At 44.4% G+C, this 13,924-nt stretch overlaps 1 protein-coding gene across 1 annotated transcript in view; it reads right to left on the bottom strand.

Moving 5' to 3' along the window:
- Positions 1-4,674, bottom strand: part of LOC124132920 (mitochondrial import receptor subunit TOM40 homolog 1-like) — a 35,412-nt gene extending 30,738 nt beyond the window's left edge. Inside the window, exons 1-2 of the mRNA XM_046497093.2 lie at positions 4,353-4,674; positions 874-1,034 (exon numbers count right to left, since the gene is read on the bottom strand). Coding sequence (XP_046353049.1) covers positions 874-1,034; positions 4,353-4,545 — 354 coding nt within the window. The 5' untranslated portion in view covers positions 4,546-4,674. The remainder of the gene's footprint in view (positions 1-873; positions 1,035-4,352) is intronic.
- Positions 4,675-13,924: the final 9,250 nt, after the last annotated feature.

Raw genomic sequence — 13,924 nt, 5'->3', positions numbered from 1 at the left:
ATACATAAAATATAAATTTATTAAAACTAAAAATATGAAAAAGGCTTTGCTTCTATTAGACTGATCCAGCCTCCAGTTTAGTGTGAGTACGTATCTGATGGTTCTGATCCATCCGATCCCCTTTGTCGCCTCTTATGGGCATCTTCCCGAGGCAAGAGAGTTAACCGACTTTAAAAGTCCAGTTTCCACCCGTGCCAAACTAGGCTGGAATTCCTGGACTCGATCGTAGCGCCACCAGTGGCTATTACGAGTAATGTCCTTTCTATGCCTCTCCTATTGACCAATCAGATTCAACCTCTCGTATCACTAGCATTTGCTTCAAACAAAACGGTGGCGCCCAGTCAAGAGGATCTGACCGATAATCAAGATCTACATTGTGATCAAACGAGTCTTACATCGCGAAGTGCATCAAATCATGTGAGCACCTTGATTAAAAACATGAAAAGATATAGAAAATATTTGTTGACAATGAGTTAGCGGTGCACATGCTTTGCAAATCCTGCAGTCGACCGAACTATGCATGACACTTTACGAACCGGATTTCGATTTCGGTGTGCGATTTTGATTGGACTATGCATAGACTCGTTAGTCCAGCCAAAATGTAACTCCATAATACCAGCCTAGTTCGGCAAGGGTGGAAACTGGACTTTTATAGTCAGTTAACTCACTTGCCTCGGGAAGATGCTCACGGGAAGTATGATTGAGATGATGAAGACCTATTCTCTACCTGGATCTTCACAGGTCAAACACTCAAAGTACCGACAACACAATACTGAATGTTACATGTATTTTGTGAGCGCCACATATTTTAAAGTGAGTGGTCCCTTTGTCCGGCCTCAACATAAACCCAGGTTGTCAGTATTCTTGACTTGCCTCTGCAGGACCTAGCTGCTTTGTTCCGACATATGTGCATCCAAATCTGTAAGCCGAGGGCTGGAACGTGGAGAGGGAGAGGGTGTGGCTTATTTGGAAATGGCTGCTCAGACCCTTCGAGATGATGAGCTTCCCACCTTCAAAGATTTGGGGAAACAGATCTGAAAATGGAAAAATGCAAAAACTTCAGATGTTTGCAGGAACTTCCAAAAACAGAACAGGCTTGTTTACATGTTGTTACTCGGGATCTTACCATGACCTACAAAACAATCAATTTCAAGGCTCCTCACAGGCAGAGTACCAGTTTTTGAATTTTTTCAATTAGGCTTGGACCGGCAATTCATGTGACTGCCAGTCCTTGTGGACCGGCAAATAAAGTACCTTATAAATCTTTGTTGTTTAACAAACATCGGTGATATGCATATAAGTACATTTTTCGAACAAAGTCAGCTTGTTTGTTACCTTCAGGGTTTCCCCATGTCTATTTCTAGGTTAAATATCCATTTGTAGCGACTGTCTCGAAATATCAAAAAAAGGAGAGAAGTTTGAAGACTGAAGTTTGCATGAACACTTACCCAGTCTCAGGACTGTACAAGTAAAAGAGGAACAGTAACTGGGAATGCATGAGGCAATCCTGTTTCACAATGACCTCAAAGATGACCTTGACCCTATATGAAATGAATGAGTGAGTGAGTTGGGTTTAACACCGCTTTTAACAGTATTCCAGTTATATCACGGCGTGACAGCTTAATGTGGGAGAAAAGCCTGAAGTGATGCAGGTCTCAGACGTTTACAACTTCGGTGAAACCCACGAGCACAGGTATGGTGCTGACAAACCTAGAAACATAATTGGGGCGAACCAGGATTCAAACCCACAATCATAGGTTTCTGGCGTGCCCAAGGGACGCAACTCTGCACAGCGAATCGCGGCGCCTTACCCGACTGGGCCACCCGTGCCCCCCTGGAATGTATGACGCAATTCTGTTTCACAATAACCTCAAAGATGACCTTGATGCTATATACATAAGTCAAACATTTTATGTGGTGGAATTTGTACGGATACATGCAACTATGAAGTTTCATGCATACAGAGGTAATATTGCCACAGAAACTTAAAATGACGTTTTGCAAAACCAAAAACGCTTTTTCAAAAGTGGACAGCATACCTAGAGAAAGTACATTCCAAGTTCAGTGTCATAATTACATGCATTAACTCTTTTGGAGAAATTGTAACTACAAACGGTTTTTTTCAGTTTTTCAATTTCATGACCTTTGACCAGTTGGCCTTTTCATCATCGTGCCAAAGGAATTCCCCAGGTCCATATGGAAGAAGTCCATGGAAGAAAAATCTTTAATCACGATCTTGTGTAGTCGACATTAGAACATTCACCACTGGCACAACAGTCAAATTCCAACAAAACTTAACATGCTAAAGTAGTCCTGTGTCACAGCTTGTACTTGTCGACACTAGAACAGACTAATCCCGGTTTTAATATCTCATAGTGCCTGCCCACTAAATTGCCATGCCGCAGTTTAACATGGATACTGCACTCACAGAATAGTGACTCCAAGCCGATGCAGAGCACCAGAAATGGTAAACACAAGTACCATCTTTTAACATATGTGGCCAGTGGATCAAACTGTCAAGGCAAAAGCTCTATCCACTAGAACACGGAGGCCACTGTCAAACCAATGTACCACAAACAAGGCATATCCCTGAGACTACCATCTTTTGATCTACGTGACATTTTGAAAATGAAAGGGTATTTTTCTGTATACAGAAATGTACCCTCGCCAAAATCGGAATACAGAAAGGTACTCGATACCCTAAATGGCAGAAGAGTTCATATTCCTCAACCCGAAACCCAGTTCATGTTGTAGTTCTGATTCGCCTGATGACGAGTGCAAACTGGATAATGCTGTGCATTGTGGAATATTCAAATATTTACATACGTAAATGTGTTTCCTCAGATTTTTTTACATAGTATCCTCGGACCCGGTGTATCGCGGCATTCATGATTTCCGGTGGTTCACGCGGGACAGCCTCTTAGCGGCTGTCTATTAATGCAAATCAATAACCAGGAAACGCTAACTTCTTACACAATTTCAATTTCCTCGGAATGTTCTGTCTGCTGTAAGTAAGGAGTTATAAATGTGTTGATACTTACTTCTGGCATCTTTTGTAATATTGCCTTACCCCCATCTATCAATGGCCAACGATATAACCCGCAGTTCCCCAAGTAAACTTTCTCTATCGACCTGAACTAGATCATCTGCATATTCATGGCGACTAATAAGGTATCGGAAGTTACGTAGTCCGCACGTTTCCCCGCTCTGTGCCCGGAAGCTATGCGAGATGATAAGGGCCATAAAGCCAAACTTAGAATCACGTTCTTCACTAGTAGCCAAACGATAAATACATACTTTGGGCATACTAGGAGTGCTTTTTATATATTTATTGTTGATTTTTAACTCTTGTGACAAATTATTGTCAATCAATTTTTTTTTAAAACAATCTTAGAATATCATTTCTGATATTTTCTTGGTGATTTTTAAAATATTTTTCTCTTACTTTTCGGTAAATATGCATTGAATACCTATTACTGATAACACAATTAGAATTTGACTTGTGCTGTCTTTGCACTTGTCTGGACAAATCACTGATGTCTAGCACGATCATACCAAGTGGTTGGTAGAATTATGTCCTCTTTTTGTCCAATTCGAACCTCCATACACAACTTTTCTCTGTTCCGCGATACGATGGAGTTCTCTCCCTTGTCAAACAAGGGCGTGAGGCCCGGCTTTTACTCGGAGCTGTACTAATGTAAATAATGAACTTTTATCAGTAAAATATGCATTGTTAGATAAAATATATGACTCATCTGATATAGAGAACACGAATAATCATAAAGTTTAGTGAGTGCATTTTGTTCCGTTTAGCGTACATGATAAGTACCGCGCTACCCCGAGGTTGCAGGCTACCTGTGCCAACAACGTCCCCTTCAGCCATATTGTATCAATGTTAAAAATATGGAGGGACACAGCTAAATTCTTCAATTCCTATCATTTCTTATGGCACTGTTGATGAGTGGGACCATTTTCGGTAGTGAAGTTTGGGGCCGTTAAGCAAGCACCATCTAATCTAAAACTATCCGAAAACATTTAGGCTATGATTCAGCATGTTTTTGAGATTTGAGATATGACCCACATGAAAAAAACGCCACAAAATATGAACATGTCAGTGGTCCATAATTCAATATGTTGACTGGATGGAACAATTTTAAAACAAAAGTAGTTTTGAGTCAAATATTAGTTGCAAAACGTTCAAAATTATGAAGGCAGTATCAGAACAAATACATTGACGCGAGGTCAGAGTGATCTCCCTTGACTTGCACACGTGCATGTAGAAATCGCGAAAGAATACCTCCTAAACCTTTCAGAGATAGAATGCTGACATCTAACTGTTATACATTCACTACCTTTACACTTTTTATGTAAATCTTCAAATGTCCCTGGGCCGTTGTCACCCCCTAAAGGCGCTGATACCGGCTCCGAAGTTGCAGGAGACGAAGTCGAAGGTTGTTCGGGTGCCGGTGGTGGGGGCACAATGTCGGGAGATGGCACATTCACAGCCGCAGCTGGTCGCGGACCAGCCGCCAATACACTACCCATTCCTGATCAGCTGATAATTAACCGCTAAGTTCATTAAATTGGTTTCATGAAGCACGAATGATGCTGATGAAAGTGTAACTCGCCATGAGATACAATCTTAACACATCGCCATGTGCGTGACTGTCGGTTTCTGTGATTGGTCAGAGATTGTCACATGGTAACTAACGCAGGCGCACATTGGTAGATGTCGAGTTTCTGCTTCCGAGGTCATTTACGGGATTGAAGGTCATTCATAACTGGTTCAATGTCCCATTCATTATATAATATGAATGGATGGGCGAATTTATCATAGAATGGACACATGATATCTCTGTAAGGAAGAAATCGATAGATTATGAATAAAGACACAAAACGTCACTCAAATGACGAGTGATTTATGTCCACATGCTTGTAAAGATCAGAGACCATATACTATTATATGGTCTCTGTAAAGATTATAGAACTATATTTTATTAAATATTTCATATCAGTGCAAATTTTGATTTGGACATATTAATTTAGATGTTTAAATGACGATACGACAAAGTTTGACGTTGCACTCACAAATTTATCACAATTCAAATGGTATCTGTTCAACACCGTTACACAGCGAGGGGGGGGGGGGGGGGAGGGGGGGTCATCCGAGATGAGTGAGTGAGTTTTTTAACGCCGCCTTGAACAGTGTTTCAGTCATGGAGCAGCCAATTGATTTGTGTATGTGGGAGGTGGGGTATGGTGGGGGTTGGGAGACGAGAACAATATTTATTTTACCAGCTGTATCCAACAATTATATTTAAACTATTTATTAACTGAGCAAAATCAAACAATCTATTCATTTTCACTATTTTCACACCCCTAAAAAGGGTGATACACATCCTAACGTTCATATTATATCACGTATTGGCGATATTTGTTAACTAGATGCACTCGGGAGAAAAACAGCTTCAAATATCAAGAATACTAATACATTAGTTTCTTTTGGTTATGGTTTTGTTTGGGAATCTCAAGGTGTTGGTGAGACTGAATGGTTCTTCAATGAATTTATCTATTGGGTTAAAGATTGTCACACACAAACATGGTATTCCGAGGTGTCGAGTTACTCAAAACTAGAATCATATTCACTGTCGTTCGATCACATTAGATTGATTGACCGATTGAGTATGGTTATACGCCGCTTTTAGCAATGTTCCAGCAATATCACGCCGGGGACACCCGAAATGGGCTTCACACATTGTAGCACACATCGAACACGGGCCTTCGGTGTGTCGAGCGAACGCTTTAACCACTTGGCTACCTTAGCGCCCCCGTTGACATCAGATGGTTGTTGGATGGTTGTGTAACGCCGCACTCAGCAATATTCCAGCTGTATGACGGCGGTCTGTAAATAACCGAGTCTGGACCAGACAATCAACTGATTAATATCATGAGCATCGATCCACGCAATTAGGATCGATGACATGCATCAACCAAGTCAGCGAGCCTGACCACCCGATCCCGTTAGTCGCTTTTTACACAAGCATAGTCGCCTTTTACGGCAAGCATGGGTTGCTGAAGACCTATTCTACCCTGGAATCTTCACGGGTCCTACGCAATTGGGATCGATGACATGCATCAACCAAGTCAGCGAGCCTGACCACCCGATCCCGTTAGTCGCCTCTTACGACAAATATAGTCGCCTTTTACAGCAAGCATGAGTTGCTGAAGACCTATTCTACCCCGGATCTTCATGGGTCCGTTGGCATTAGAGCTTTTTTTGCTATGTGTATTATCAAAAGAAAATAGACGTAGGCTAACTTGAACTGAGAATTATGAATAATACAGGGAGGAGAAAGGGAATCGATAAGACACTTCGGCTTTGTCGATAATCTAACTTACATGTATAATTGAAAATAAAAATGATTGTATTGATAAGCCCCGCACATGTTAATATTCGTTCAAAAAAAATTCCCAATTTTTTAATGTCCCTACTTAAGCAACTCTGGTAAGTTTGATAGCAATAGCGCAGTCCTCCGATGTAAGCGTTCTTAAACACTTAGCAAATTACATTTAAGATGTCATCGATCTCCGATGTTCACAACTGTAAAATGTTGCTATTGAACTCGTGTTTAAATTACCTTGTGCATTAATTGTACGTGGGCCTGAGGCCTTCATACTGAAATCAATGATTGAATATTGGTTATGGAAAAACAATAAAGGCGAATCTGGGATTCCAACCCGAAACTTTGAAAGTGTCTGGCACACCTAATGGACAGAACTCTGCACAGCGTTGTTGTTGTTGTTGTTGTTGTTGTTGTTTGTTTTGTTGTTTAACGCCGCACTCAGCAATATTCCAGCTATATGACGGCGGTCTGTAAATAACCGAGTCTGGACCAGACAGTCCAGTGATTAATATCATGAGCATCGATCCACGCAATTGGGATCGATGACATGCATCAACCAAGTCAGCGAGCCTGACCACCCGATCCCGTTAGTCGCCTCTTACGACAAGCATAGTCACCTTTTACGGCAAGCATGGGTTCCTGAAGACCTATTCTACCCCGGATCTTCACGGGTCTCCACACAGCGAACTGCGCTGCCTTAGATTACTGGGCCACCAGTGACCCCATCTCCAAGATGAACCTAATTGACACGACCGTTATACTTTTAAAAAAACCACCGGTATTGCTAATACTTATAAGTAACGTAAATATAAGCGACAAAACTCTTTTCTTATTCATAAAAAATACCTCTGTCAGAAATAGAGTCGAGTGTACGATTCCGTCTACACCATGAGCATGTGTTTATGAATCAATATCAAATGAAATCCTGAAATCAACAAGCCCCATACTAGAATTGACGATCTTGACACAAAACTCTCCCCAGACAGCATCATTAACCTAGCCGCCAGCTGCTTTGACACCTCGTATTTAACTATCAACGACAAGGTTACAAACAAATCCACGGACTGCCTTTGGGTTCCCCTCTCACTCCACTCATCATTGAAATCTCCATGACATCCTTCGAAGAATCAGCCCTCTCTACAGCACCATTCCAACCCTTCTACTGGAACCGGAAAGTAGACGACACATTCACCACCAAAACGACCACACAGAGCTCCCAAAACATATCAACGCCCAATCCAGTTCACCATGGAGGCCGAAACTAATAAACACCTTCCCTTCCTAGACGTGTTCCTCCAAACCACAGATGGTGGACACGGACCAGTGCATTACAACTCCTGCCACCATCCCCAGATAAAACAAGCCACCATCGTCATCCTCACTCGACGTGCCAAATCCATTTGCCACCCTGATGCCCTCATTAGTGAACTGGACCATATCAAGAAAACCTTCACTTCTTTCAACAGTTACCCAGCCCTCCTTGTCTCCAAAACCATCCGCAAGACCCTCAAGAACTCCGATGCCAGATCCAAACCCGCCCCGTCGCTCACCAGAATCACCATACCCTACCAAGGCCCTGTCACTCATCAGATCTCCCGCCTCATCAAATCACTTTTACGACCATCAAAACCCATCTACGAGCCAATGACACAGGCACCAGCATCGCAAGTCCCAAACCCAAAAGGATCCCCTGCAACTGTGGACCGCCTCCGTGGTCTAGTGGTAGAGCGTCCGCCCGGAGAGCGGAAGGTCCGGGGTTTTATCTCCGGCCGCGTCATACCAAAAGACGTTAAAAGATGGTACTTGTTGTTACCCTGTCTGGCGCTCGGCATTAAGGCACTAAAACAAGGACTGGTCGCATTGGAGTCAGTATACTGTGTCTGAGTGGATGTTAAACTGCGGCATGGTATCTCAGTGAGCTAGCACTATAAATCGCCATCAGTCCGGACTAGTACAAGCAGCCACACACACACGTGCATGCACGTCGCCTTGTAAGTGCAATAACCTTGGACGCGACGTTGAACCCCATTTCACCTCACCCCACCTCTTCCCCACAATAGTGATGATATCAGGTATTCGCCAGGATGGGAAATTTTGGTTTGATATCAACATTATATTTCTTAATGTTTAGGAGCTCATTATTTGTTTCAATATAAACAGGTGCTCAATTATTTGATATTAATAATAACTTTTTAAAAATCGAACTGTAATCTTTAAACAGTCGGGCTTATTTTTCCTCGGCAAGTTCCTCCCATCTCTGGTGAACTGGTTCACCACCTTCAGCTTGCAGGCGTGGTCGGAGATCGCTGTAGGATGCTCGTTGCCATGTTGCTTCATACTTGTCCTGTCTTGTCTTTGGTGATTGAGTTGCCAGAGCCGAGTCATCTGCGAGTAGCAGGGTACTTCTCGGCGATCTGTAAATAATCGAGTCCGGACCAGACAATCCAGTGATTGACATCATGAGCATCGATCCTTGCAGTTGGGATACAATGACATGCATCAACGAAGTCAGCGTGCCTGACCACCTGATCCTGTTAGTCGCCTCTAACGACACATCAAACTGGCACACCGTGGTATATAATTGAAATACTGTTCGTTTGTTTGCTGTTCAAAGCCGCACCCAGCAATATTCCATCTAAACTACCGGGCAAAAGAAAGTTTTCACCGACTTAACTTGACCAAACACCAAAAACAAAAGGCATATGTGAGATTAATGATGATTAATTTATAAACAGAAATCATTTCAATACGTTGACGTTAACGTTGTTCAGGTAGTCTTGAACAATTCGGGCGGTGTGAGGCCTTGCGTTGTCTGGTTGCAAAATTAATCCTCTTGCCTGATGTTGAATAAAGGGCACCACAACAGGTCTCAACACTTTCCTCGGATGATAACCAGCCGTGTTGTAATCTGGCCACAAACGCCACCCCATACCATGACGCCTCCACCTCAAAACGGGTGAACTTCTCTAATGCAGTTTGGCGCCAGTCGCTCTCCCCTTCGTCGAAAAACTCGAACTCTGCCATCGTTCCTGAACAGACAGAACCGACTTTCATCTGTAAAGAGCACTCTCGCCCAGTCACGTCGCTGCCACCGACGTACAGTTCGTGCCCATTGCAGTCTGCGTTGACGGTGTAGAAGGGTCAAGGCCATTCCACGGAAGGGTCGGTTGGCTCGTATACCAGCCGTACGAAGTCGTCGAAGGACTGTTCGTCTGCTGATGGCATGTCCTTGTGCTGTTGCCGCCGTTGACGTCGCCGTCACACATCTGTTTCGGAGGTGAATCTGCCGGATGTAGCGGTCTCCGGCCGAAGTTGTCACTCTCGGTCTTCCCGATCTTGGCCGGTCTTGAGTCTGTCCTGTCTGTTGGTAGCGGATTATCAACTTGCTGATGGTGGTCTGGGAGCAGTTGAAGGTTCTGGCTATCTGACGTTGAGTAGCCCCCATATTGGCCATACCGATCGCTCTGTCTCGTTGCGCTTGTGTAAGTCTGGGCATATTCTTGGTGGTTTTTTGCTTACTGAATGCCTGCTCTGTCCAACGTCGATATTTATGCCACAATCACGCACGTGCATTTAGACCAATGTCTCAAAATCACGTTTTGCACGTTTTCAACAATGCATGATTTGGAAAGCTGCGTTGTGGTTGTGGTCATGTTGCATTTGGGCGAATGTTTTCTGCCGGGGTTCAAGCCTGTACCAGCTTTTTTGTTTTTTATACAACTATTTTTAAAGTGAAAACTTTCTTTTGTCCGGTAGTTTATATGATGGCGATGTGTAAATAATCGAGTACTGACAAGTCAATCTAGTAATCTAGACATCATGAGCATCGAGCATCGATCTACGCAATTTGGATACGATGAAATGCATCAACGAAGTCATTGTGCCTGACCACCCGATCCTGTTAGTCGCCTCTTACGACAAGCAGAGTCGCCTTTCATAATACAAGCATGGGTCGCTGAAGACCTATTCTACCCCGGATAGTCAAGGGTCGAAGGCCTTTGTGAAGATGATGAATGCTACATGGATTTTCTGCAGCTGTCGATCGAGAAGATCATGTTGGTTGTGGATCATTTTTCGCTAAATCCACACTCAGCAATTGTCTGTGGTCTGTTTAGGAGCAGACGACACATGAAGAGCTTTCTAGCGATGCTCAGCAAAGAGATCCAGATGTAGTTGTTACAAAGACTTCTATCACCTTTGATCTTGTACAAGGTGACGATGTTGCAGTCTCTCGTGTCCTGGGGTAACACCGGAAGTTCATACAGGTGGCTCAGCAAGATCCCCTTCCCGCAGTTAACAGTTGCCCCATCAATTCAGAGCACTTACCCGAAACATCCTCTCGAAGATTTCTCGTCCTCCATTGCTGGCAGGCACTAAATGGCTTCCAGGGTAGAGTCAGAGATTTTACTTTCCCAGGAGTAGAGTTAAGAACCCAACCCATATCTCCATCTGCTTACCCCTGTCACTGATCGGTTTGCCCGTCGAATATTGCAGGGGCACCGTCTTGTTTGGAGTTGGAGGGATATGCAGCAACTAGTGGTTCCCGGATGTTGTTGCTGTTTTCTGCTTCCGTCCGTTCTGGTAGCGTTTGAATTCTCCAAGTACTGCGCCTCTTTTCTTTGTGACATGGATCAGCACGCAGGAGGGGTCTTTGAGACAGCCAATCATGATTTTTTACCTTGCTTCCTCCCAAAGGCTGAGATTGAAGTGGCATGGAGAGTGTCTCTAGATGCCCCCATCTTTGCTTGGTATCTCCCTGTAGAGGTTCTGTTACCAGATAATCAAACACCGATACGAGTCTTTGCCTCCAGCTTAGTGTGGTGCATCCTCTTTGGCTGGAATCTAATGCTGCAGCAGACCAAGGAATGGTTTGTGTCACTGTCGGCACTCAGGTACAATGAGGTGAGGTGAAACCGGTTTAATGTCGCGTCCACTTTGCACTTATATAGCGACGTGAATGCACGTGTGTGTGTGGGGGGGGGGTGCTTGTATTATTCCGGACTGATGCCGATTTATAGTGCTAGCCCACTGAGATACCATGCCGCAGTTTAACATGAATACCCCACTCAGACACAGTATACTGACTTCGAGCCGAGCTGTCCTTGTTTTAGACCCTAAATGCCAGAGCGCCAGACAGGGACACAACAAGTAACGTCTTTTAACCTTTATTGGTATGACGTGGCCGTGGATCGAACCCCGGACCTTCCACTCCCCGGTCGGACGCTCTACAACAAGACCACAGAGGAGGTCCTCCGGTACAACGAGTGAGTGAGTTTGGTTTTACGCCGCTTTTAGCAATATTCCAGCAATATCACGGCGGGGGACACCAGAGATGGGCTTCACACATAGTGGCCATGTCGGGAATCGAACCCGGGTCTTCGGCGTGAAGAGCGAACGCTTTAACCACTGGTCATTCAGCCGTCTTTGAATCTTGTCCTACAGGTACTCAATGGGATTTGAATTGGGACTGGGGGCAGGCCACTGCATGGTTCTTGATGTCATTCTTCTGCAGGAAGTCTCTTGTTGCTCTCGCACTGTGGGCACGGGCGTTATCATGGTGAAACTCGTGGTTGCGGCGACGTGCCAAATGAGGTATGGCGTGTGGTCTCAAGACTTGATAAATGTACCGAGCTGCTGTGACACCATTGCCTCTCCCTGGACCGATGTTCTGGAAGACCACAGGGCCGACCCTCTGTGCAAGACCAATTCCACCCCACACCATGATGCTCGGACCACCCACAAGTCTCTCTCAACAACACAAGCATCCGAATAACGTTCCCCACGGCGTCGACATACTCTCTCTGCTATCTGCTGTCGAGATATCGTAACGGCTCTCGTCTGAGAAGAGGACTCTTCTCCACTGCTGGTGGCGCAAATGCTGGTGCTGTGTTGCCCACTGAAGACGGTCCCGGTGATGACGTGGTGTCAGAATGGGTCCTCAGTGTGGCTGTGACAGTGGAGGCGTCTGCTCGTCAATCGTGTGCCCACACTAATGTGTCGCTGGTCGTTGGAGTGTCGCCATGGTCTGTCGAACAGTTTCAGCAGCAGTAACAAAGCGATCTTGAAGATGCTGTCGCACAATCTAACGATCCTGACGTCGGGTGGTGACCCTTGGTCTTCCACTATATGGTCGGTCATCTGTAGTGTTGGTGGTCTGGTACCGTTGCTGAAGCCTGTATATGGTCCTTACATGGACTTGAAATGCATTGGCTACTTGCCGGGCGGTTTGTCCAGCTTGCAATCGTCCAAGAGCTTTGTGTCGCTGATTCTTGGCATGTGGAAGCAATTCAATAACGAATGAATGTTATCCGAACTGGGGGGATTTTTATAGGGCCAGAAATGGGGGAACACTTGTGCATTTCAATTTGCACGGAACTCACGTGCATCGGGTTACCATGACCGTTGCCGTGGTGCGTTTGGACGATCGGTTTTATTGTCATCGGCTTTGTTTTTTATCATCAAATTTCATTTTTTCGGACAAGGTAATTTTACATTTTAGAAACTTTGACAAAAATTACCCAGATATTTAAATGACAACTTTTCATGCAATGTTACTTGGGGTGACGTTTCTTTTGTGGTTCAGTATATATAATACGATCGCTGTGCAGAGTTGCGTCCCTTGGGCACGCCAGAAACCTATGATTGTGGGTTCGAATCCAGGTTTGCCCCAATTATGTTTCTAGGTTTGTCAGCACCATACCCCTGCTCGTGGGTTTCACTGAAGTGGTAAACGTCTGAGACCTGCATCACTTCGGGCTTTCCTCCCACATTAAGCTGACACGCTGTGAAATAACTGGAATACTGTTAAAAGCAGCGTTAAACCCAACTCACTCACTCATTAAAATCAGATCTTAATTCTCGCTATTGCTAAAAAAAGATCTGAGGACATCCCATTACGGGTCACGTCAGAATGACAGTTGGAACGTGTTTTCTAATCATGCAACCTCGAAAATGTTAATACTGGGTATTCCGAAGGTCAGTTATGGCCCGTATGACTGATTCCGTCAAAATTATCATCTATTGCTCACTTCAGTGGGGTAAACATTTGAATGGAGGAGGCGTTGCACAGTACATGGGAAGCACTGCCATACAGTCTGAAACATATATTAGTCATTCGTGAATGTTCGTTCGTTCAGTTTTCAAAATTTTAATCGAGAACTGTGTCAACATATCTTTCAAGCGTAGTCTGAAATGGAAGTCGCCAGGTTTGAAACGAGTGCCGTAAAGCTCAAGAAAGCTGCTTTCTAATTGGGTGATGTCAACTTCTTGTTCGTCATTTCAGTGGTCGGTCAAAGTGGGATATGGGATATCCTCAGATCATTGTTTATTGACGAGAACTTAGATCCGATTTTAATAAGATTGTGACCGAGATGACCAAGTTGGACTTTTTCAACCCTGCCCCACACTGTAACAGGTGATGAAACATGTGTTGTCTCCTTATGCAAGTAGACCTCCTTCGTGGTCTAGTGGTAGAGCGTCTGCCCGGGGAGTGGAAGGATCTTGGGTTCGATCCCCGGCCG

This window comes from Haliotis rufescens, unplaced genomic scaffold (assembly GCF_023055435.1).
Source record: "Haliotis rufescens isolate VD_foot unplaced genomic scaffold, xgHalRufe1.0.p SCAF_18, whole genome shotgun sequence".
In the NCBI taxonomy this organism is placed as follows: domain Eukaryota; kingdom Metazoa; phylum Mollusca; class Gastropoda; order Lepetellida; family Haliotidae; genus Haliotis; species Haliotis rufescens.
Note: the sequence above shows the minus strand (reverse complement) of the source record. Positions and strands in the feature narration are given on the sequence as shown.